Source organism: Neomonachus schauinslandi, chromosome X (genome assembly GCF_002201575.2).
Source record: "Neomonachus schauinslandi chromosome X, ASM220157v2, whole genome shotgun sequence".
In the NCBI taxonomy this organism is placed as follows: Eukaryota; Metazoa; Chordata; class Mammalia; order Carnivora; family Phocidae; genus Neomonachus; species Neomonachus schauinslandi.
The window spans coordinates 90,868,604-90,894,458 of record NC_058419.1 but is presented as its reverse complement, the minus strand read 5'-3'; the positions used below and the strand labels follow the sequence as shown (position 1 = coordinate 90,894,458).

Genomic DNA, 25,855 nt, shown 5'->3' with positions numbered 1-25,855 from the left:
CCATTTCCCTCCTCCTTTTCCTGAAACTTCATACAATGAAGTAAAGTTCTGTAGACAATACTTTGTCTCAGTATGCCTCTGTTTCCTTGTCTTCAACAACAAAAAGGGTCTTCAAAGATCAAGATCTTTTTGAGCTTTAGGTATCTGATTTTCTTCTCTGACTGGCCCTCACCCTGCTCAGCAGGTTCAAAGGCCCTTATATCCAGTTTGTAAGAATTTGACAGCAAACCTGACTTGAACATGATTTGTTGGCATTACCTTTCTAAAATCTAAATCCCCAAACACATCCAGCCCCAAGGGTTTCAGATGCAGGATTGTGGCCCTGCACAGTGTTTATACTTGCATAATATTACTAACCAGTATACCTATGTACAATGCATTTCCCATGTATGCTTTCTCCCTTAATTCTGTAGCAACTCAGAAGTAGACTGCTGCTGGCAGAACTAAGGCTGAAGTTATAGGACAAGTCCTGCCTCTTGAATTCTAACTTTTACCACAAGGTTATACTCTGTATAATTATAATCCATGAGCAAATTAGTGTGAGTCCCTATATGTGCTTAGCAGTGAAAGTCCAAAGTCAAATAAGATAGTTCTTGCACTCAAGGAACTTTGAGAGAGAAATTAGTGTCATAAGAGGCAAAGTACTCTAGGAGTTAGAAGAGGAATAAGTTACTTTCTACCTGGAAAGAGCAGAAGTGAAGGTTCTATGCAGAATGTGACAAGTGAGCTCAGGTTTGGGTAAGACTTACATGTGCATACAAATGGAAGGTGGGCCTTGGCGGTGCTCCCCCTCCATCTCAGTCCCCATTATGCTGTTTTTACTTCTATATTGTTGGACCCCATACACTTTCCTCCTCCTCATACTGCTTCTACCCTCGTCTGAACAACCAGCATCCATTGCCCGGACAACTGCAGTATCCTTAATCTTCCCACCCCAGTGCTGCACCACTAAGGTATTACTCTCATCCTGTGACCACACTGCAGACAGCATGATCTTTGTCAAGCATGATCATGTTGTTTTCCTGGTAAAAAGTCTTTCTATGCCTTCCCATTGCCTTTGAATTAAGTCTAAACATATAAATAGGGTTTCCCAGACCTCTGTTCATATTAGTTGAGGTCTGTTTCTACATCATAACGCTAAACTTACTGTAAACACTCACAATTGGATTTAAATTCCTTTAGGAGGCTGTGTTTTTTCCAGCCCCTTCTAGCACCTGTTGCCGTATACCCTACCTATTCAACTCCTTTATGTTACCTCTCATTGATGAAGACATTTGAGTTTGCCACCCCTGGCGTAGTGCTTTCAGAGAAAAGCTGAGTAGTCTGTTTTGATGTGTGAAAGAGGAGTACAGGATAATACTGTAAAGGAGATTAGTGGGAGTCAGTTTACAGAAGGCCTTTGATGCTGAGACCTAAGTAGTGCTCGATTTTAATATGGTAGGCAGTCCTGTTGGTAAATAATTTAGCAAGTACCTATTATGTATCAGGCACTATCCTAGCTACTAGGGATATAGCAGTAAACAACAGAATGGCAGCGTTCTTGGAGTCTACAAACTAAAGGAGGTGGGGAGTGGGAAGGGGCAGACTTGTGGGAAAATATATAGTATGTTAGTGATAAATGCTATGGAGAGAAAGCAGGGAAGGTGACAAGGAGTAGTGGGGAGTCAATAGAGTTTAGTTTTATATAGGATAGAGGAGGCTTTCTAAGAAGGTGACCTTTAAACAAAGCTCTGAAAGAGGAAGGTAGTGATCCATGCAGATAATGGGGGAAGCATGTTTTAAGCAGAAGGAACAAGAGATGTAAATGTCCCGAGGCAGGAACATGTCTGATGTGTTAAAGAACAGCAAGGAGACCAGTGTGGCTGGAGCAGTGAGTGAGGGATAGGCAGCTGAAGGAGATGAGGTCAGAAAGTTAATAGGCAGCCTGTTAGGATTTTATAGATCATTCTAACAACATGGTTTTTTTTTTTTTTTTTTTACCATGAGATGGGCATCCCAGTGTAGGATTTTGAGCAGAGGAATGGTGTGCTCTGAGTTACTGACATTTTGAGTTTATTCTGGTTGCTTTGTTGAGAATGAGTTCTAGAGTGTCAGGAAAAACAGACTTTTTATCCAAATAAAAGATGACCGTGGCTGGAAATATGGTAGTATTAGAAGTGGTGAGAAATGAGATTTTGAGTATGTCATAAAGATATAGGCCACAAGATTTGTAGATAGGCACATGTTTCTTTGAAAGCATTACAGAAGTCTGCATGTATGAGGGAGATTTCATCAGGAAATGACAAATACTAACTATATAGATCCCTACTTTATTTGGGCTGCATACCTATGTTTTACAAAAATAAAATTAGGACTGTGTGAATGACATATACCTTTGAAAATCTAATAAAAATTATGGACTTTCTCCTCAGAAAACTTAGGTACTCCTGACTTCAATTTACTTGGGTTCTATCAAATTTAACCCACAAGGCTTCTAAAGTCCTGGTTTGTAAGGCCATGTACAGGTTTCTAGAAACCTAGACACATCCAGGAGGGAGGTTAGTACACGAAGTGTATGCTGTCGAGTCCTTTACACTGAGCTATAAATTTGGTTCTAAGCGCTCTTGTTTGCTAGCACAAAGACAGAAACATGATCGTTTTCTGTGAAATGTTGTTTGCAATGTCCGTAAGACACACAGATGCTTAGCAGATACTTGTTAAGCATCTCCCTGTATGTCAGGCGTTCTTCCAGGTGTCAGAAACTCTGGCATCAGCAAAGCCCTGCCCTGAAAGAGCTTACTTTTTTTTTTTAAGATTTTATTTATTTATTTGACAGAGAGAGACACAGCGAGAGAGGGAACACAAGCAGGGGGAGTGGGGGAGGGAGAAGCAGGCTTCCTGCCAAGCAGGGAGCCCGATGTGGGACTCCATCCCAGGACCCTGGGATCCTGACCTGAGCCAAAGGGAGACACTTAACGACTGAGCCACCCAGGCGCCCAAGAGCTTACTTTCTAATGGAGACAGACCACTATCTTACAGACAAACAGCATTTGTGCATGTGGTAACTGAACTGATTCTTAACACCTATTATACATGGGTCACTATTCTAGGTTCTTGAGGCACAACAGTAAATAGGTGGTGTCTCGAGCCTCTTGGACATTTGCTCTAGTGAGATCTGTATAGTATATAATTTTTTTTTTTACGGATACATAATTATCAGGTAAAGTTCTCACTAGTGGGAACAGAGACAAGTTCTTCCCGAGGGTCATCATAGAATATTGTATAATACGGTGGTTTTCGATCTTTAGCGCACATTAAAGTCACCTGAAGGATTTATTAAAACACAGGTTGCTGGGTAGCAGCCCCAGTATTTCTGATTAAGCAGGTCCAGGATGGGGCCTGATAATTTACATTTTTAACAAGTTCCCAAATGATGCTAATGCTGCTGATCTGGAGACCATGCTTTGGGAACCACTACTATAATAAAAGGGACATTGCAGCATTATCCTTACTGTAATTGCAACAGAATTTCGACAGAGTTGTTGGCTCCAGAGCGCAATGAGTAAAAATTCCGTGGACAGCCCAAAAGATGTGTAAGGCTCACTGTAGGCCATCTTGTATCCAGTAGAGCAGTTCCAGCTTGTTCCAAGAAAGGGGTGTTACAGGGTATCCCTCAAACTCTTCTATGACAATTTGGGTTAGAGTTCTTGCCGTACAGCCTACGGTTCATCTGTCCCAGGTTGCTGGCTTCAGGAGGTGTTACCTCGTATCCTTGTATTTTTACTTGTAATTCACCCTTAATCCACCGCACCCCTCCCCCCGAAAGAGAGACCAGTGTTGGAATCTTTTCTTTTTTTTTTTTACTTTGTGCAAATAATATGTTAATTGTGAAACATGTTTATTTCAGAACTGTTCGCCAGGTGGCACAGGAGCAGTTCTTTTTAATGTGCACCAGATGTTGCATGGGACACAGGCCTCTACTTTTCTTCATTACTCTGCTCTTTACCGTGTTGGGGGTGAGACATTTTTTAATATGCTTCTCATTGTGATTAATTCTTTAAACAGGCATTCAGGAATTTATGGTTTTAGCTTATATTCAAGTTATAACAGCCTGTATTTAGTAAATAAATATTCATAACTTCCCATATTATTTTAGTCCTTTGCTCTAGTTAACTCTAGGTTTTTAAAAAGTGGCTTCTGAGCATGGACATGTGAAGTTCACATTATTCTACAATTGTTTTCAGAGCACAGCCAGAGAGAGAGCTAAGCATTCAGGCGACTACTTCACCCTCTTAAGACACCTTCTTAATTATGCTTACAATAGTAATATTAACATACCCAATGCTGAAGTTCTTCTCAATAATGAAATTGATTGGCTTAAAAGAATTAGGGTAAGTTACCTTTAATACTGTGTTTATTGTATCGATAGTGTTTTATTAATTGATAGTTTGTAGTTTTAAGCATTTTGGTTAAGCGAAAAACGTCAAAGAGTAATAAAAAGGACCAGACAATATACTCTGTGATGGTGGGTCTTGGTAACTCAAGATTCACAGAATGAATGCATAGCTAGTTTTGTAAAATGCTTTGTTTTACTTGAAACTTGAAATACTGATTTCATCCTCTTCGATTTTTATATTATAATCTTGGGCCTTTTTGCAAATTTTCATCTTCTAAAATGTTTGAATTGTTCTCATCAAAAATCAGTGTGTATAGACTAGCACTTAACTCTTGATGTTAACACCGGATACTCTTAACTCAGAATTGTATGAGAATTTATTTCTGAAGAGATTCGTAGCTTTTATAGCCCTCAGAAAGTTCTGAAGAGAACTTCATCCTGTTTAGAAGGGAAAGCTTTGGCAAGAAACAGACTCTTAACTATAGAGAACAAACAGATGGTTACGGGGGTGGGGGGAGATGGGGGGGATAGGTGGTGGGGATTAAGGAGGGCACTTGTCATGATGAGCACTGCATGATGTGTGGAAGTGTTGAATCACTATATTGTACACATGAAACTTGTGTGTTAACTACACTGAATGATTTTAAAAAATAAAGTTTTAAAAAGAATGGAAAGGTTTGGGGGAATTACCTCATGTGTGTCTAGTTCTCAAATTGTGGCTCCTCCCTCCCTTCCATAAGTTAGGCATTTGTTATTTTTTCTTTGGCAGGATGATGTTAAAAGAACAGGTGAAACAGGTGTGGAAGAGACGATCTTAGAAGGCCACCTTGGGGTAACAAAAGAATTACTGGCCTTTCAAACCCCTGAGAAAAAGTATCATATTGGTTGTGAAAAAGGAGGTGCTAATCTCATTAAAGTAAGTTTTGTCCGGAACTAGATACCGTGACCTCCTAAATGTTTGTTACCAAATCTGTCTGGTTGGTTTATAATATCATGTCTTTGGTGTATTATCTTGACCTTTTCTGCCTTCTGCTTTTTAAGAATCTTTACAGAGGTTACAGTAATTGTTTAAATACAGTTTCTAAATTTTGTATGTAAATAAAAGTACTATGTATTTAATAAAGTAAATACACACTATTGATTTTTCTATTTAGAAAATCTGAATTTTTCACTTCATCGGTCCACTTAAAACACAACAGACCTGTTTGTGCGACTGCATCTTGTTTATCCTATTTCTTTAATGACTTTCTTCACATGTGTGGTAACTCAAGGAAGCAAAAAGTATCATTTTAGTACATGTTATTTTTATTCAAAATTAGTTTTGGTATACATATGATTAAAGGAGTAAACATGGGGCACCTGGGTGGCTCAGTCAGCTAAGTGTCTGCCTTAGGCTCAGGTCATGATCTCAGGGTCCTGCTCAGCGGGGATCCTGCTTCTCCTTCCTCTGCCCCTTCTCCCCTCCTCCCCGCTTGCGCCTGCGCATGCTCTCTCTCTCTGCTCTCTCTCAAATAAAATAGTCTAAAAAAATAAAGGAATAAACTTACTTAAAATGTTAAGTGCTATAGTCAGACTCGCTCTTGATAATCAGAGAAATTTGGTATATTTGTTACAATAAATAGTGTTTTGAAGTGGAATCTTTTTATTAGAAAATCAAGTTTTCTCAGATGTAATGATATCTTTAATTGTGACAAGTAATTTAACATTATTTCCTTCTAAGAGACATTTCTTTCCTTAAAAAAAGATAAATGTAGGGCGCCTGGGTGGCTCAGTTGGTTAAGCGACTGCCTTCGGCTCAGGTCATGATCCTGGAGTCCCTGGATCGAGTCCCGCATCGGGCTCCCTGCTCGGCGGGGAGCCTGCTTCTCCCTCTCCCACTCCCCCCTGCTTGTGTTCCCTCTCTCACTGTGTCTTTCTCTGTCAAATAAATAAATTTAAAAATCTTTAAAAAAAAAAAAAAAGATAAATGTATACAACACACACATAGACACAACTTTGTATGTCATACGTATAAACATTACAGAAATAAAACTATATAACATATAACATACATATGTAATTGCTAATATGTAATCCTTTTTTCATCTCTTGTAGGAATTAATTGATGATTTCATCTTCCCTGCATCCAATGTTTACCTGCAATATATGAGAAACGGAGAGCTGCCCGCTGAACAGGCAATTCCAGTCTGTAGCTCCCCAGCTACCATTAACGCTGGTTTTGAGTTACTTGTAGCATTAGCTGTTGGCTGTGTGAGGAATCTCAAACAGATAGTAGATTCTTTGACTGAAATGTATTATATTGGCACAGCAATAACTAGTAAGTATACTAAAATACAGTGTTGTGATGACAGATAATTCTCTAATTTGTTTAAATTCTATTTTCTAAAAAGTTTTTTTTAGTAAACATCTTCAGCTCATGTTTTTCTTTCAGCAACTACCTTAACATTTGTAGGAAATGGATGTGTAATTTAACACCATTACAAGCAAAGAGCCTTGATGTAGAAAATTATTCAAGTGTTTGTTAAATGTCTTCCTGTAAGGGGTTTGAGTATTTAGCAAATTAATTTCATCTCAGTCAAACCTGGAATAAAACCCAAACTATGGAATAATAAGTAGTCAAAAGAAATGCCAGAGTTCTAATTTAAAACTCGAGTTGCATGCCTTGGAAAACCTTTCAGGCTCTTATTCAGAAGCTCTTTAATACTATTTTCATATGAGCTCAAAGAAAATCTGGTTTTTAAAGATTAGAATGTGAGAAGATAACATTCTAATGCATTTTATGTCCTCAGTTAATACTCACATGAAGCCCTTGAGGTAGACTGTAGACCAGATCATACAGATCTGGAACTGAAGCTCCAAAAGGATGGGGGCAATATTAAATGACTGGAAAAGCAGAAATAAGAAATCAAATAATTTAAGAGAAAACCAGTGTTTATCTACAAAGCTTAAGGATATAATTGTTAAATATTTAAAAACGTGAAATTATTTTTTAGTATGTTGTATTTCAAAATATAAGGACATTTTTAATAACATTTTAGGAGATTCTGATTAAACTGCTTTTAAAAGGTTAGACCGTTAGCTATTTATTTACCAAATCTATATGTAGTAAGGTGGGGGTTTTGTTTCGTTTTAACTTAAAGAAGAGTGTTTTGTTTGTTCAGGGTTCTTTGTTTTTTTAACAAATCCACACGTTTATTCATTTACTTTTTTTTTTTTTTTTAAGATTTTATTTATTTATTTGACACAGAGAGAGGGAACATAAGCAAGGGGAGAGGAAGAAGCAGGCTTCCCACTGAGCAGGGAGCCCAGTGCGAGTCTCGATCCCAGGACTCTGGGATCATGACCTGAGCTGAAGGCAGATGCTTAACCAACTGAGCCTCCCAGGCACCCCTATTCATTTACTTTTCAATAAGCTTACACCCTCAAGGGGTACGATATCCCACAGATTCTGTGGCCAGTGGCCTTAGCAGGAAGCTTGCTTTGGAATTTGGCATGAACCATGCCACTGCTTCCATGGGCATGGGTAACCTTTCCCCAGATTCATCCAGTTTTGTTCAGTTTGCCACCAGGAGTCACTGTGTTGTCCTTTGCTTTGTACATGGGAGCACATCTCTTGCCCAGATAGAATTGTTTCGTCTCAGCGATCATCACCTTCAATTTTAAGATGAGTTGTGTTCTCACTCTGGTTTTGGAGGACCCCACTACTAGCCAGCAAAAAGTGGCGTTGGACCACAGCCCTCCAGATATATTTGCTGTTTCAGAAGTCCTGTTCCAAGTATCCCTTCATAGGCTCGAAGATGGCAGAAACAGAAAGGCTGCTTGTTTTTTAAGTAGTACACTTGCGTGGTAAAAATTTGAACTACCAAAGAAGCTACATACTAAAAAGTACGTTTCCTGCCCATTTTAGTCCCAGCTCCCATTGGATAGCTGTAACCATTATCGTCAGTTTGTGTCTGTCCTTTGAGCATTACTGTATGGAAAATCCATATACAAAATCTTTTTTGGTTTAGTTGTTTTTGTTTTTAACCATGGATTGGCATATTGTATACACAGTGTCTTCACTTTGTTTTCCCCTTAATATATCTGCAGTTGTTCCCTATCAACACATACATATTTGCCTAATTCCATTTATTGGCTTATATACTTTTCAATTTAGTATACTATATTTAGCCAGTCTTTTATACACTGTTTCCAGGTTTATACTAAGTAGAGGGAGACATACGGTGATTTACAATTCTCACAACTTTCAAATCCACTATGTCATTAGCCCCTCAAAATAACATTGCAGTTATAGGCAAAACAACTGTTACTCTTACTACATTTATTACAAAGGAAACAGAAGCTTACCTGAAGGTGAAAGAGTTGGTAAACAACAGAACCTGGATATGAACCCAGGTGGTCCTAGGATGCTTTAAAACCAAACAAGCTATATAATACTTGGTGTATTTATATTAACATTATATGTCAGAATGACATATAATGACATATAACATTATATGTCAGAATGAATCTGAAAACACTTCAAAAAAAACATACAAAAGTAGAAAAAAATTATGACTAAACAGTAAAACTAAAAGTAAAATGAGCACATAGAGCCTGACTGGCTCAGTGGGTTAAGCGTCTGCCTTCAGCTCAGGTCATGATCCCAGAGTTCTGGGATCGAGCGCCCCGTGTCGGGCTCCCTGCTCAGTGGGGAGCCTGCTTCTCCCTCTCCCTCTGTCGTTCTCCCCCCCCCCCGCCCCGCTTGTGCTCGCTGTCTAATAAAATCTTTAAAAATTAAAAAAGTGAGCACATAGAAATTAGCATTATACCATCTCAGGAGATTGCTTCTGACATTTCTGTAGAAGTAACACCAGGTAAGATACGGGTTTTCAAATGGTGGGGTAAGACTCCCTATAGTGGTGCAAGTTGCTGTATCCCTTCAGTTCGTTGAGGGGGAAACACACTCAGTGTACTGCTTCAGCTGGCTGGAAAATTAGTGGAATTGTTGGTAATGTTAATTTATCAGCTTAATAGAGCTAAGAGTGGACAAAATGGTTGTGTTTGTGCTACAAGAATCTTTTCCCTTCTCTCAGCTTGTGAAGCACTTACAGAGTGGGAATATCTGCCACCTGTTGGACCCCGCCCACCTAAAGGATTTGTGGGGCTGAAAAATGCTGGTGCTACTTGTTACATGAATTCTGTGATTCAGCAACTCTACATGATTCCCTCCATCAGGAACGGTATTCTTGCAATTGAAGGCACAGGTAGTGATGTAGATGATGATATGTCTGGGGATGAGAAGCAGGACAATGAGGTAAATTTTTTTTAGCATTTCTGTTTGAAATTCTGCTACCAGATACTGTCATTCTTTTCTACAGAATGTTGTACTTTCATTGGACTTGTTGATGTATATTTGAAAATAAAGCTAGAGTCTCCCAGCATGGACTGCTATGTCTTGCCATAACCTAGTACTCACTAGCTACCAGACTTTATACTATAGTTAATTTTCATGGTGGTTTATATGTTTTTAAAGCAGCAGTTCACATACTCAATTTTTTTGTGTGAAGTGTTTAATATAATTTGGAGTTTGCATAATGATAAGGATCTTCCATTTTTATAACAGTTTATATTTTCACTTTTCTGATATTTTTAAATATATCTCCATTAATTTATGCTAAGTTGTATACTATGCCAGTTTCATTATCTCTGTTTACTTTTAGGTTACTTTTACATTTACCCCAGATCATAGCTCTTCTTGCTTAAGCAACAAACTTCTCTCTACTTCAGATATCACGTAGTCTTGTGACAAAATTTAGGCTCCCTGCCAAGTATCTACTGCACAGTAAAGCTATGGGAGAGTTTGGTTGTAGTGGTGGATCAGATTTGATACAACTATGGCACAGCTCTTTAAAGAAGAGAATATTACAAGACTTAGTTGTGGTCATGTTTATATCCATCCTGTATTTCTTTGTTTTTATTTTATCTTTTCCTGTTCATGTTGTTGGTGAGAACCGCAGGGAGAAGCCAGAATGTGTTCTAATTGTAAATATCTTCAGTGGTTCTTTCCTCCTTCCTCCTCTTCAGTCACTACAGCTATTTGCTCTCAGGTAGTTTAATACTTACAGGGCTTCTGAAACATATACTTGTCCCAGTTCTTTCCCACATCTACTGAACCGCATCATCCCAGGGGTTAGGGTCCGAGCATTGTTTAATTTTTTAAAAAGCTTCATAGTGGGGATACTTTACACCTATACCCAGTTAAGAACCACTGCTCTGAGTGGAAATTGAAACTGAAATTCTAGTTCTGTAGCCCATCGCATCTCTGGGATGTTGAGGGTAAGCACAGGGAGAGATAGCTAATTACACTGGCAAGAAGTAAACAAGGCAGACAAAATATGATACAATTTCAAATAAGATGTCCCATGTTTGCTCTCAATGGTACCTTCTGCTCTGTGTTGTCTCAGCACGCCACTGCACTTGTGGGGTTTTTTTTGGTTCTTTGCCTTCTGTCTGTGTTCTTGTTTCCATCCCTGGACAGAGAGTTTCTCATGGACAGGGACTGGATATTCTGTTTCTATATCAAAGGTCCCTGGTACCACAATTCTCTTTCCATCTCTATGAATTTAACTATTCTAGGTACCTCATGTAAGTGGAATTCATACCATTTTTGTCTTTTTGTGACTGGCTTATTTCACTCAACATAATGTTCTCAAGGTTTAGCCATGTTGTAGCATGTGTCCAAATTTTCTTCCTTTTTAAGGCTGAATAATATTCCACTGTGTGGACAGACCACGTTTTGTTTATCCATTCGTTGGTGGACACTGGGTTGCTCCCACCCTTTGGCGATTGTAAATAGTACTCTCATGAACATGGGTGTACAAATCTCTCTTCAAGACCTTTCTTTCACCACTTCTGGCCATATATCCAGAAATGGAATTGCTGGATCGTGTGGTAATTCTGATTTTAATTTTTTAAGGAACTGGTCCACAGTGGCTGCACCATTTTACATTTCTACCGACAGTGCACAAGGGTTCCAGTTTTCATTTTCATGAGGTCCAGTATGTCTCCTTTTTCTTTCGTTAGCTGTTCCTTTGCTGTCCTAGCCAATAAATTACCACCTAATCAAATGTTGTGACATTTTTACCCTATGTTTTCTTTTAAGAATTTCTTAATTTCAGCTCTTGCTTTCAGGTCTGTATTGAGTTAATTTTTGTATATGGTGTTAGAGAGGAATCCAACTTAATTCTTTTGCATAAAGATCTCTAGTTTTTCCAGCGTCATTTTTTGAGGAGTACTACTCTTAATATGCATATTTCATTCACAGTTCTGAGCACCTCATAATCCTCCCCACAGCCACACATCCCCATGAGGAAACCGAAGCTTAGAAACGTGAAGTAGGGACACCTGGGTGTCTCAGTCGGCTCTGAGGTAGTTTAATACTTAATCGATTCTGAAACCTTAAAAAGGTTAAGCATCTGCCTTCAGTTCAGGTCGTGGTCCCAAGGTCCTGGGATTGAGTCCCGCATCGGGCTCCTTGCTCAGCGAGGAGCCTGCTTCTTCCCCTGCTTGTGCCTCATTCTCTCTCTCTCTCTCTCAATCTTTTAAAAAAAGAAAGAAAAGAAGTGTGAAGTAGCTGACCTGCTCAGAGTTAGCCAGCTTCTCAGTGGCAGCGCCTACACTCGGGTCCAGTTCGGTCTATGTTAAACACCACACTCTACTCTGCTACGTTGCCTTTATTATCTACCTTTCCAATATACAGTCAGGGTTATTCCTTTATGACAACTCTTCTGTGAGATGGTGGAGATAAACAGTTATATTGTAAATTAAAATTTATAAATTGGAAGTTAAGTGCTTTGGAAATAAGAAATAGAAGTACAAATGATTAATCATTTGTTGACTAACTGGTGCTTGTCTCAACATACTTTACTGTACTTTAAAGTTGGATTAACGTATTAATATTTTTTCTTTTCTAGAGCAATGTTGATCCCAGAGATGATGTATTTGGATATCCTCAACAATTTGAAGATAAACCAGCATTAAGTAAAACAGAAGATAGGAAAGAGTATAATATTGGTGTTCTAAGGCACCTTCAAGTCATCTTTGGTCATTTAGCTGCTTCTCGACTACAATACTATGTGCCCAGAGGATTTTGGAAACAGTTCAGGTAAACTGTAGACAGTAATAGGGATACTGCTTAAACCTTTTTGAACATCTCCGTACACTAACATCAACTTGTAAAATACATGTTTGAGGGTATCTTTATGTTTAATATTTAAGCAGTAGTACAGTTGACCCTGAAGAACATTTGAATTACATGGGTCCACTTATACACGGAATTTTTTTTTCCCCTGATGAATACAGTAAAGTACTTTAAATGTATTTTTCTTTTCCCTGTGGTTTCTTAATAACATTTCCTTTTCCCCAGCTTACTTTATTGTGAGAATACAGTATATAATACATAAAACATATAAAATATATGTTAATCGCTTGTTTATTTTATAAGTAAGACTTCCAGTCAACAGTAAGCTCTTAGTAGTTAAGATTTGGGGAGTCAAAAGTTATAGGCAGGTTTTCTACCACAGGGGTTAGCTATAATAAACTTTACTTCTTAGTGATTTTCTCTTATTGTCTTCGGAGTCAGGTAGAAAGTGTCATAGTTTGGAGAGGCAGCATACTTCAGTCTCTTAAGATGTTAATAATTTTTTATTTTGAGGGCACCTGGGTGGCTCAGGCAGTTAAGCGTCTGCCTTTAGTTCAGGACACGATCCCAGGGTCCTGGGATCCAGCCCTGCATTGGGCTCCCTGCTCCGCGGGGAGTCTACTTCTCCCTCTCCTGTTCCCCCTGCTTGTGTTCTCTCACTCTCTGTCTGTCAAATAAGTAAATAAAATCTTTTTTAAAAAATAATTTTTATTTTGAAAACCTCTCACATTCAGAAAAGTAGGGAGAACCATGTGAGCCCTTACGTATTCATCCCCCAGCCTCAGCAGTTGTTGACTCATGCCCAATCTTGTTTAAACTACATTCCCATCTACTTTCCAGGTTGTTTGAATCAAATCTCACACGTTTTCATATATAAATAATTGCAGTATGTATCTCTGATGGCTTTTTTAAAACATAACCATAATACTATTACCATATCTTTTAAAAATCCTTAATATCCTTGTCAGTGTTCAGATTTTCTCACAATTGTTTTTTACTATGTGTTTTTTTGAAATCGGGATCCAGATGAAGTCCATACACCTCAAATGTTGCTGTGACTCTCCTTTATTCTCATCGTTTTCACCCTTGCAGTTTGTTGGGGAAAAGTAGGTAGTTTACCCTGCAAAGTTCTCCACCATCTGGATTTTATTGATAGGATCCCTGTGGTATTTTTGTATTTTCTTTTTTCCTCAGTCCACTGTATTTCCTATAAATAAGGAGTGAGATTTAGAGACTTGATGAGATCAAGGTGTTTTTCTCTTTTTTTTGAAATGGTAGGCAAAGCTACTTTATAGACGGTAATGTTTTCATCTGTAAGGAGAGGTATATAATGTCTGTATCCCATGATCACAGCCATTGATAATCATTGACAAGAGTATTTCATCAGGGTTACAGAATGGTAGTAGTCTCATTTTATCATTCTTGTATTTACTAGCAAGAATAGATCTACCTGCAACGACAACTTTGCTATCCTGATGTACAATTTTCTAGGAAAGATGGGATAAATACCTTTTTTAAAAATTAAAATTCTCAGTTATATCTTGATCTTTTTTTTTAATTTTACTTTTTTAAATCATTGCCTATTATGTGTCATGCACTGTACTAAAATACCACAGTACAACCACTTAATTCTTTTTACTGTATGAGAAAGGCTCTAATCCTTCATAGCAGTGGGTTTTTAAATAATACTCCTCGGAATCTCTTCAAGGTCTCTCCCAGTCAGCTGAGAGCAGGGGAAGCAGAGGGTCACCTGACACTGCCACCCTGCAGGCTAGCTTCCCTGCTTCTATGGAGCAGCTTCCCTTTTCCCTAGGGATGCTATTTAGATTTCTTTTGAAACCACCACTTTATAATGGCTTTCCTGTGAACTCAACCATTTAAATTCCTTTGATTCCCCTAACTAGGTCCCCTGCTTTAATCCATACTACTGGCTTGCATACACCACCCTCCTTCCCAGCTCTGGTTTTACTCTTTCTGTCCTGGCACACCCCTCACCCTCCTCTCTGACTGTTCCAGTTCTTTCTTTCCCCAGTTTGTCCCATCTCTGTCATAAGGCTTTTAGCATTTCTGTTCTTCCTCTTCCAAATTAGTCTCACACTTCTTGTGTTTCTAGCTTAAAATTTGTCATTCAGTTATAAATAGTTTTCTCTCTTACAATACATTTGCATTTTTTATTTCTAAATGACTTCCTATGCTAGTGGGACTTCCAGTTTATCTAGACTAGCACTTCTGGGTGATTTTCACTTTAGACACATAATATACTCCTAATACATGTGGGTTAGTTAACCACATTCCCTACCCCATGCCCAATTTTTTATTTTGAAAAATTTGAAACCAACAGAAAAGGTGACGAATTAGTATAGTGGTCACCTTTTTATATTACATTCTAAACAGATGTAACAGTTGTTAACATTTTGCCAGGCTTGCTTATATGTATACCATTGGCCCTTGAACAATGTGGGGTTAGGGGCATTGATTCCCCTTACACTTGAAAATCCACATATAACTTTTGATGCCCTTGAAACTGAACAGCCTACTATTCTTGACTGGAAGCCTTACCAATAACATAAACAGTCAATTAACATTTTGTATGTTATGTGTATTATATGTATAGATTACATGTAAGAATACATTCTTACAATCAGGTAAACTGGAGAAAAGAAAATGTTATAAAAATCATAAGAGGGCGCCTGGGTGGCTCAGTTGGTTAAGCGACTGCCTTCGGCTCAGGTCATGATCCTGGAGTCCCAGGATCGAGTCCCGCATCGGGCTCCTTGCTCAGCAGGGGGTCTGCTTCTCCCTCTGACCCTCCCCCCTCTCATGTGCTCTCTCTCTCTCTCATTCTCTCTCTCAAATAAATAAATAAAATCTTTAAAAAAAAAAAAATCATAAGAGAAAATACACTTACGGTACTGTACTGTATGGTGGAAAAATCCATGTATAAGTAGATTCATAGTTCAAACCTGTGTTGTTCAAGTGTCAACTGTGCTTGGGTTTTGATTCTTCTAAACCAGTTGATAGTTGTAAACATGATACTTTACCCCCACACACCTACATGTGCTTCAATATGTATCCACTAAGAATAAAGACACTTTCCTACTTACATATAATACCATTATCACACGTGATGAAATTTAATGTTGATTTAAAATGCCTAAAAGGGGCGCCTGGGTGGCTCAGTCGTTGAGCGTCTGCCTTCGGCTCAGGTCGTGATCCCAGGGTCCTGGGATCGAGCCACGCGTCGGGCTCCCTGCTCGGCGGGGAGCCTGCTTCTCCTTCTGCCACTCCCCCTGCTTATGTTCCCTCTCTCGCTGTGACTCTCTCTGTCAAATAAATAAATAAAATCTTTTAAAAAAATAAATTAATAAATAAAATGCCTAATAATGGGGGTGCCTGGCTCAGTCAGTAGAGCATGCGACTCTTGATTTCAGGGTCGTGAATTTGAGCCCCCACATTGGGTGTAGAGATTACTTAAAAAAGAAAAGGAATGGAAAATAAATTGTCTACCTTTAAATATTTTTTAAAAATAATAATGCCTAATACTCATCAGTGTATATTCTGATTTCCCCCAAAATATTCTTTGTAACTTTTTTTTTTTTTTTAGTCTCAGACTGGTATCCTGAAAGGAATCAAAAGAGTTTGGTTGTTACCTCTTTAGTTTTCTTTAAAATAATCTCCCTAACTTGTCATGACTTGTATGGCACTGAAATTTTTTAAGAGCCTACATTGGTTATCTCACAGAACGTCTCTCATTTTGATTTGTGTGGTTATTGCCTCATGATTAGATTCAGATTAAGTGTTTTTGGCAAGCAAACCACAGTGGGTGGTGTTATTAACGTGCTTCTCATTGCATTGCATTGGGAGATACATGGTACCAGTTTGTCTGATTATTGGTAATATTAACTTGTGTCTTAACAGATCTGTTCATCTTTTCCCTTTTGTAATTAATGGTTGACTACATGTTTGAAAGTATGGGGAATCGACCATAATCTGAAAATTAATAGAATGATTGGTGTCAGTTCCAATAATGAAACAAGTTGGTTTTAACAAATAAGGACATGTTTTATTTTAAACTCACTGTATCAAATTTAAGTCTAAAATATAATTGGGGGGCACCTGGATGGCTCAGTCGGTTAAGCGTCTGACTCTTAGGATCTCAGCTCGGGTCTTGATCTCGGTTGTGAGTTCAAGCCCCACGTTGGTGTCCCTGGAGCCTACTTTAAAAAAAAAAAAAAAAACAGGGCGCCTGGGTGGCTCAGTTGGTAAAGCGACTGCCTTCGGCTCGGGTCATGATCTGGAGTCCCAGGATCGAGTCCCGCATCGGGCTCCCTGCTCAGCAGGGAGTCTGCTTCTCCCTCTGACCCTCCCTTCTCTCATGTGCTTTCTCTCTCTCAAATAAAAAAATAAAATCTTTAAAAAAAAAAAATTAAAAAATATAATACGTAATTAGAATGAGATTATTTGCTACATAGAAAAAGTGTTACAAAAAATTGATCAGAAGACATTTCCTCTAGCATATTTAAAATACGTGTGTCCTATCTCTCACTTAGAATGCATTCATACTTCTTTATGTCACTCTGTAAATACAAAATTAGATTTCATTGATAGTTTCCAGCAGTGCCTAGGATTTTAGCAGTTCTCATTTTTTTGGTACACACAATTGATAGTTTATTTTCTCAAAATTGATTTGTCTAACTTAAGTCCTCAGATTACTCCGAAGAGATGAACTCTAACGTTAAAGCTTTCTCTTTTCACTTGGAAAAAGCAATTTAATTAAGAGTAAATAAATCTTGGCACTGTTATCTATAACCTGAAATTTAAGCAACATGAACCAAAGAGTGACTGTAACATCTACATAAGAGTGAGATCCAGCTCCACCAAGTCGTGTCTTCATCTAGATTGAAAATGCATGTGTAGCAGGTTACCTAAAGCAAGCGCCGGTGCTGGAGCCGTGGTCTCCATCAGCCACAGCAGCAGTTTCGCGGTGACTCTTCCCCACGGGAGCTCCACTTGTACCATGAGCCTCACTTTCTCACTGCACTCTATACATAAAGAACGTTTACTCTTTTCTACTTCCTTATGTAGTTGAGGGGGGAAAAAGTCTGTTTCTATATTGTCATTTGTGGTTGTATTGCTTTTTTCCTGAGGAAGTACTGTATTTTATTCCATTCATTTCTTAGGCTTTGGGGTGAGCCCGTTAATCTGCGTGAACAGCATGATGCTTTAGAGTTTTTTAATTCATTGGTGGATAGTTTAGATGAAGCTTTGAAAGCCTTGGGACATCCAGCTATGCTAAGTAAAGTCTTAGGAGGTTCCTTTGCTGATCAGAAGATTTGCCAGGGCTGCCCACATAGGTAAGTGCTGATTATATGTTTAAAGTTCTTCCGTTTATTTACTAAGAAAAATAAAATATTTATTAGTAGTTATGTACAGAAGTGGAGTATGCCACCAATTTAACTATATACCTGAGACTGGGTGAATTATATACTGTGCATACCTTACTGTTGTGGGTTTGGGTTTTGTGTGTGGTGGTGGTGGTTTTCATGGAGGTTTTTGTTTTTCTGGTTTTGGGGGCTTTGGTTTCATCAAATAACTTTTGGCTCCTCTTTCTTTTATGTATGATCATTACTGGGGAAATCAAATGGCATTTTGCATATATAGCTTACACGTGTTGCTCATAAATTTGCCCTTTATCTCAGAGTTAAAGCAATTAAAATATTACAAATACATTAAGCTTAGAAGATGACAGACGTGGAGTACAATTTCCTTATATAAATGAAATACTAATTTTTAAAATAGCATTGATTGTGATCATTATCCTTAAAATATCTTTTCAACAAAAAACATAGCAAGAGTTGACTGAACAAATTGTTTTTGACTTAAAAGGGAAATTGATTAAGGACTCTTACTGAAAATAGTTAAACGACTATTAAAATTCACTACTAGTAGATACAGGTTTATGCCTATTACGTGGAAGTTTTACTTTGGAATTTCTCTTGCATGTTACTGATTACTGTTGGTTTGAAATCAAATTTTCACCAAAATATCACAGTACGATAGTATTTTCTACAAGCTCAAACGGTATTATATAGTCATGAGGTGTGTGTGTATATGGCTGGTGGGAGTGTTTCATTTTTGATCAAAGGGAAATGATTGGCAGAGAGGTAATGCTATATAAATGAGAAATTACCATGAGGTTAAACCATTCATTCAGAACAAGACTATGTAATTATTCACATAGCCCGCACAAGTTTTGGTCATTTTGAAAGACCTTTTGTATTAGGTGGACAATTAAACTGTCATTTTTAACCTCTTGATTTTCAATTACTGATAAAATAAGCCAACTTTTTGGTCATTTATTCTAATCAGTCCTTGTTGGTTTGTTTTAGACCGTTTCAAAGTCATTTGGAAATTACTGGTTTTCTTCGCTAAGTGAAAATGTCCAGAGAGCATGATCATAATTAAGATCCCAGAAGTCCTGTTCTTATTACATGCCAGAAGTTACATAGAGAGCCCCACGTCTATCTGTTTTACAGCATTATTTGTCTAGACCAGGAGTTAGCAAACTATGCACCATTGGTCAAATCCAGCCACGCATCTGTTTTTAGCTCTTTACCTACTCTCTAGCTCCTTTCCCTATAACAGCTGAGTCAGAGAGACCTCATACCCCCAAAAAGAGCTTATAATAGGTACTCTCTGGCCTTTTACAGAAAAAATTTTGCTGGCTTTCTCTCATCTTTGAATGTCCTACTTTTTAAGTGAAGTCGTAAGTTCTGGCTTCTTTTTTTCTCTTTTATGGGTTGTTCCCTGATCATAGTAGCAATATGCTTAATACGTACTTCATATTCCATTCATGCCACTCACAAGTACCTTTGTGTACCTTTTTTCCCGTACCTAAACTGAAAAGCCCCAAATATGAGGGAATTACCTTCAACATTGACTATCCCGGAGTACTTTTACACATGGAAGGCACTCCAAATCGATTTGTTGAATGAGTAAATTTGATGGTTGAGAGTGTATTCTCCTACATCCCATGTTCTGAGTTTATGAATGTGTCTCCTCAGAAATCTGAAATTTCCCTTGGTAGAAAATTGCCACAAGGTGGGATTCTGGCTCCTACTCGGATTGCTTATCTCCTCTTGATTGGTGTGTTCAAACTTGTGCTTTATTAAGGTTTCCATTAAAAGAGGGACCATTTAAAAATTCAGCCCGTTAATAGTTTAAAATATCCTTTTCAGAAGTTGATGAATTCATGCTTTGGCCTTGGCATGAATTACTGCCTAACTAGATGACAGTGGAAGCAGCACGGTAGACTGTAAAGAGCTTAAGCTGTGAAGCAAGACAGACCTGGCTTCAAAACACGATTTCGCCTAGTAATCTTGACCAAATTAACCTTTCCAAACCCCAGTTCCCTCATCTCTGAAGTGGAGGTGGTGCTATTTCTGTATCAGGTTTGTCATGAAGACAAAGAACCTGGTGTATATATGGGCTGTAAACAACCTAATGTAGTGCCCAACACTAGGTAAGTGGCCAAATAAATGTGTCATTTATTGGTAACATTCTTTGATTTCGGGTTTCATGTCATAAATATTGCAAATGTAGTTTTCATCAAGTCTATAACTAAAAATGTTTAGAAAACTAAGAAATCCTTTTTATTTCTTAATGTCTTTAGATATGAGTGTGAAGAATCTTTTACGACTTTGAATGTAGACATTAGAAATCACCAAAATCTTCTTGATTCTTTGGAACAGTACGTCAAAGGAGATTTATTAGAAGGTGCAAATGCGTATCATTGTGAAAAATGCAATAAAAAGGTATGAATTATCCAGGTTTTTTTTAAGTAACTATGGTTAAATTTAATGGATTTGAAAGTTCGTTGCTTTTGTTTTTTATTTATTTATTTTTATTCCCTACCCTGCTTTGTTATAGTGGTAGCAGAAGGTAGTTAAGATAACTGGTACAAAGGTTTTTCAGGGAAAGAAGATTAAGAGAAGGTAGTACCAGCAGGGCTAGGGGAACAGGTAAATAAGAGTGAACATCTTAGAAGTCATAATAGCTTACTATCACCTTCTCTTGCCGGAGCCGCACAGACACTTGCCATCCGTACCCACCCAGTCTGCTGTTGAACCCCTCACAGCTATAGCGCTGACAGGAAAACATTTCTCCTGTCCTATCCAGTTACTTGTAAGGACCAAGAAGTTTACTGAAACCTTCATTACTTGGTTTGGTCACATAAGATTTCTTCTGCCACCTGTGTTTTTAAACCACTGGGATTAGATTTTTAGGCCCACCTGATAGTTTTATCTCAGGGCACTTAACGGCTCTTAGGGAGAGACCGTTTACACAGACGGTAAATAACGTGTATCTTCCTGGGCTCCCAGATTCTCTCACCTCCGAGTCACCTGTATCGTTTTGACATTTACATGCCACTTAAAGAGGTATTAAAGTCTAGAGGTTGAGATGCGAGCTGTGAGGCCGGTGACTCAGTCCCTCTCCTGCTGCTCCCCATTCGCACCAGGAGCTCCTGCGTGGGAGCTTGTGAGGATTGCATGTGTTACTCCTTGGGCAGCACTTGGCATATTACTTGGCACCTAATGGCCCAATAGATACTAGCTGCTATTGTATTTCTTCAGCACACCTTCATTAGCATAACAGTAAATACCAAACAAGTAACAGTGGTTAGATAGCAATGACGGTATAGAATCCAGGCAGTGAGTAATGTCTGTGTCACTAATTTTTGCGATTTGTAGCAAATGGCATAAACTATTTCCATATTATTAGTTGTAGTTAGCATTTTTTGAAATGCCCACCTGGACATAATAACCTTGATTATATTCATTGCCGAGTGTTTGTTTACACTTGTAACCTCCAGTTAGTCTTCATGAGAATTTAGTAATAGAGGCTTATAGTTTGTTTTATGCAGTGGATTATAAAAACATCTAGTAACTTGCTCTGTTTATTGTAGGTTGATACCGTAAAGCGCTTGCTAATTAAAAAATTACCTCCCGTTCTTGCTATCCAACTGAAACGATTCGACTATGACTGGGAAAGAGAATGTGCAATCAAATTCAATGATTATTTTGAATTTCCTCGAGAGCTGGACATGGAACCTTACACAGTCGCAGGTGTTGCAAAGCTGGAAGGAGATAATGTAAACCCAGAAAGTCAGTTGATACAGCAGAATGAGCAGTCTGAAAGTGAGACGGCAGAAAGCACGAAATACAGACTTGTGGGTGTGCTGGTACACAGTGGCCAAGCAAGTGGGGGGCATTATTATTCTTACATCATTCAGAGAAATGGTGGAGATGGTGAGAGAAATCGCTGGTATAAATTTGATGATGGAGATGTAACAGAGTGTAAAATGGATGACGATGAAGAAATGAAAAACCAGTGTTTTGGCGGAGAGTACATGGGAGAGGTATTTGATCACATGATGAAGCGCATGTCATACAGGCGCCAGAAAAGGTGGTGGAATGCTTACATACTTTTTTACGAACGACTGGATACCATAGACCAGGGTGATGAGTTGATAAGATACATTTCTGAGCTTGCTATCACCACAAGACCCCATCAGATTATTATGCCATCAGCCATTGAGAGAAGTGTACGGAAGCAGAATGTGCAATTCATGCATAACCGAATGCAGTACAGTCTGGAGTATTTCCAGTTCATGAAAAAACTGCTTACGTGTAACGGTGTTTACTTAAATCCTCCGCCAGGTAAGTATCAAGAATTTAGCTTCTTAGTAGAAGCATAACTCTTACTGTACTTGCAAGATTTCTTAGCAAGCATCAACATGTTTGCATTTTTACTTTGGGCTGTTTTAAAGCCATATTTCCGTTATCTTTGAGCAGTGTATATTGTCTTGCTGTTTGGAAACAGGGGAGCTTTTGTTTATTCTAACAGTTTGTTTTTGACTCAAGCATTAGTTTGAAACATGCTTTACTGAACTAAGAATTATTTCATAAGTAGCCGGGCGGGGGGCAGTTAGCAAAGTTAGGACTTCTAGAAATCAGTGGAAATGCAGACTTGTTTGAAAATGGAGCTTAGACATAGAAATTTGTTTTGTTTTGTTTTTTAATGTATTTGCCTTTTTTATAGGGCAAGATCACCTGTTGCCTGAAGCAGAAGAAATCACTATGATTAGTATTCAGCTTGCTGCTAGGTTCCTTTTTACCACAGGATTTCACACCAAGAAAATCGTCCGTGGCTCTGCCAGTGATTGGTACATTGCTTTGGATTTTCATTCCTATTATCCTAGCATTTAGTTTGGTTCTTTAATATATTGCTCTATTTTTTTTTTTTTTCAAATCACAAGTCTTTTTTCAGATCTGGAATGCAGACTCAAAAACTCTTGATAGCCGTAGTGAGAGAAATCATATTAAAATAATTACATAGGTTAAACATGACCTTTCATTGTTCTGAAGCTGGCTTCTGTTACCTTATATCCTATCTTTGACATCCCTGTACAAAAGATTATAGGATGATACTTAAAAGTCTGAGCTATTTAATTCAGAAATTTAGTAGTTTTAGCTTCCCTAGATTAAATTTTGCCATAGATTAAAAACATAACAAATAGAATGAGTGTCCTAAGTTTCAAGTTGTGAAAGTATAGAGGCCATTATAATACCTTGATTGAACAATTTTTATGTACTCATCCAGTGGTAAGATGTTCAGGGACAGTTAGGGTAGTGATTGTTTTGTCATTGAATCTAGAAAGAGTTTGGTAATGGATTTGTAGAGGACTAGACAAGCTTTCATCTCTCTGTGTTGTCACTCTGTGAGAAGAGACCAAGTTGTAGTAGTCATCTGTCCTTTTAATGTTGGTACTAGAGGCAACCGTTGCTGGTTCTCTCCCTCCAATAGTAAAAGAAGGTCTTTGATTTTAATTTGGTTCATAGAGACCCATATCTGTACTATATACGAAACATCATTGAATTGCCATTCATAAATTTTTTGTTTTGTCTTAGGTATGATGCATTGTGTATTCTCCTTCGTCACAGCAAGAATGTCCGTTTTTGGTTTGCTCACAATGTCCTTTTTAATGTTTCAAATCGCTTTTCTGAATACCTTCTGGAGTGCCCCAGTGCAGAAGTAAGGGGTGCATTTGCAAAACTTATAGTTTTTATTGCACATTTTTCCTTGCAAGATGGGCCATGTCCTTCACCTTTTGCATCTCCTGGACCTTCTAGTCAGGTAATTGCCTGGTTTTCTTTTTAGTGATTAAATGCTTACAGATCTCTTGCCTGAAAGTTCACGTCACAAATATATGAACATCTATTTTATACGTTTACCTTGTGAGCAGATGTGTGCACACACACACACCACACCATCTGATATCTGGGAGTTCAGTAAAAGTACTTCACAGCAGTGAATAACAATTATTAGCTCTTTAAAAACAACAGAATTTTCTTTGTTCGTTCAGTTAGAAGCAGTGGCTTAATTTTACACATGGTTATATTATTTGTAAAGTTTTTTTTAATGGACTTCCATTTATTAAAAAAACATCATGAAGGCTCTAGATGAAATCTACCTCAGATCTTCATTCCCTTTCCTAAAAAGCAACCCTTTTTAATTGTTGTGTGATTAGTCCTTCCAAAAATTTCTGCCTATATTCAACATGGGGGTGTGTGTGTGTGTCTGTGTCCCCTTTTTATGCAAATAGAATTGTTCCTATATCTTGTCACTGGAAAATAGCCAATGTTTTATCCTTTACAGGCTTATGACAACTTAAGCCTAAGCGATCACCTACTACGGGCAGTTCTCAATCTCTTGAGAAGGGAAGTTTCAGAGCATGGGCGTCATTTGCAGCAGTATTTCAATCTGTTCGTAATGTATGCCAATTTAGGTAAGAATTTAAATTGTTATAATTCTGTTTTAATGTATTCTATTAAGTGACAGAGTCTTTTAAGTTGAGTGATGAAACATTTTTTACTGTACTTTTCACCTTGTACTTTATAGTTAATTATGCATATCTCTGCAGTATATACAGGCCAGAATCATCTTTTTTTTTTTTAGAGGGAGAGAGTAAGTAGGGGAAAGGACAGAGGGAGAGAGACTGATGAGATCACAACCTGAGCCAAAATCAAGAATTGGTTGCTCAACTGACTGAGCCACCCTTGCCACCCGGTCACCCCCAGAATCTGTGTCTTAATCATGTTTTTATCTCCTAAAACGGTGGTGCCAGATCTGTCTGGATTTGAAAATACTGATTCCTAGGCCCCATCTCACACTAACTGAATCAGAATTCTCAGAGCTAGCACAAGGAATCCACATTTTCAAAAAGTCCCTGGATGGTTGTGATACTCACCCAAGTTGGGGTAAAGGACTTGGTCTGAACATAAGTTTTTATTGAAGTAAACTAAATTGAAATTACAGATAGTATAAATATTCATTTACCCTCTTATTTATGTTATTACCTCTGTTTAACATTTTCCTTCTCAAAGTAACCTTTCTAACATCACCTGATCAGTGATCCCAGAATACTTAAAAGTTTGTTATGCTGTCTTCTACTTATTCTGTTGTTTTTTATTGCGTTCACATTTTTGTGTTGCTCCCCAACGAGATTGCAGAGATCAGAGTTTTTTGCACAGTGACACTCAGTTAATGTTTGTTAAATGAAAAGATGGACAGTTAGGAATATTATCAAAAATCCTTCCATTGTCATTTGCTGTTTGTTCATTGGCTTTGGGGTGGTAAATTTCCTATGATTATAATTATTAAAGTTTCTTTTTCTTTTTTCTTTTTATTTAAGTAATCTCTGTGCCCAATGTGGGACTCCAACTCATAACCCTGAGATCAAGGGTCGCAGGCTCTTCCAACTGAGCCAACCAGGCACCCCTAAAATTATAAAAATTTCTTACCAATCAGGTATTAATGCACCGTTCCCAAAATGATTAATTTATTGAGACATTCCATTTAAAATCTTAGTGATCCTTAGTGATGATAATGAATATTTGGCCAAATTTGAATAACTTCTTTAAAAGTTTAAAAAGAGGGGCACCTGGGTGGCTCAATCTGACTTCGGCCAGGTCATGATCTCGAGGTCCTGGGATTGAGCCCCCCCCTCATTGGGCTCTACGCTCAGCGAGAGTCTGCTCATCTCTCTCCCTCTGCCCTTCCCCCTGCTTGTGCTCGCTTTCTCTCAAATAAATAAAAAATCTTAAAAAAAAAAAAAAAAAAAAAAGTTTGGGGCAACCTGGGTGGCTCAGTTGGTTAAGCGTCTGCCTTCGGCTCAGGTCATGATCCCAGATCAGGCTCCTGGCTCAGCAGGGAGCCTGCTTCTCCCTCTGCCTCTC

The 25,855-nt window shown here is 38.2% G+C and overlaps 1 protein-coding gene across 2 annotated transcripts in view; it reads left to right on the top strand.

Annotated features, from left to right (window-relative positions):
- Positions 1-25,855, top strand: part of USP9X (ubiquitin specific peptidase 9 X-linked) — a 100,453-nt gene that overhangs the window by 59,950 nt on the left and 14,648 nt on the right. For both annotated transcript variants that reach the window (XM_021682030.2, XM_044911799.1), the window contains exons 26-37: positions 3,887-3,995; positions 4,224-4,370; positions 5,145-5,291; positions 6,470-6,692; positions 9,451-9,671; positions 12,331-12,521; positions 17,738-17,911; positions 20,230-20,371; positions 21,523-22,276; positions 22,659-22,782; positions 23,528-23,753; positions 24,276-24,405. In XM_021682030.2, coding sequence (XP_021537705.1) covers positions 3,887-3,995; positions 4,224-4,370; positions 5,145-5,291; positions 6,470-6,692; positions 9,451-9,671; positions 12,331-12,521; positions 17,738-17,911; positions 20,230-20,371; positions 21,523-22,276; positions 22,659-22,782; positions 23,528-23,753; positions 24,276-24,405 — 2,588 coding nt within the window. The remainder of the gene's footprint in view (positions 1-3,886; positions 3,996-4,223; positions 4,371-5,144; positions 5,292-6,469; positions 6,693-9,450; positions 9,672-12,330; positions 12,522-17,737; positions 17,912-20,229; positions 20,372-21,522; positions 22,277-22,658; positions 22,783-23,527; positions 23,754-24,275; positions 24,406-25,855) is intronic.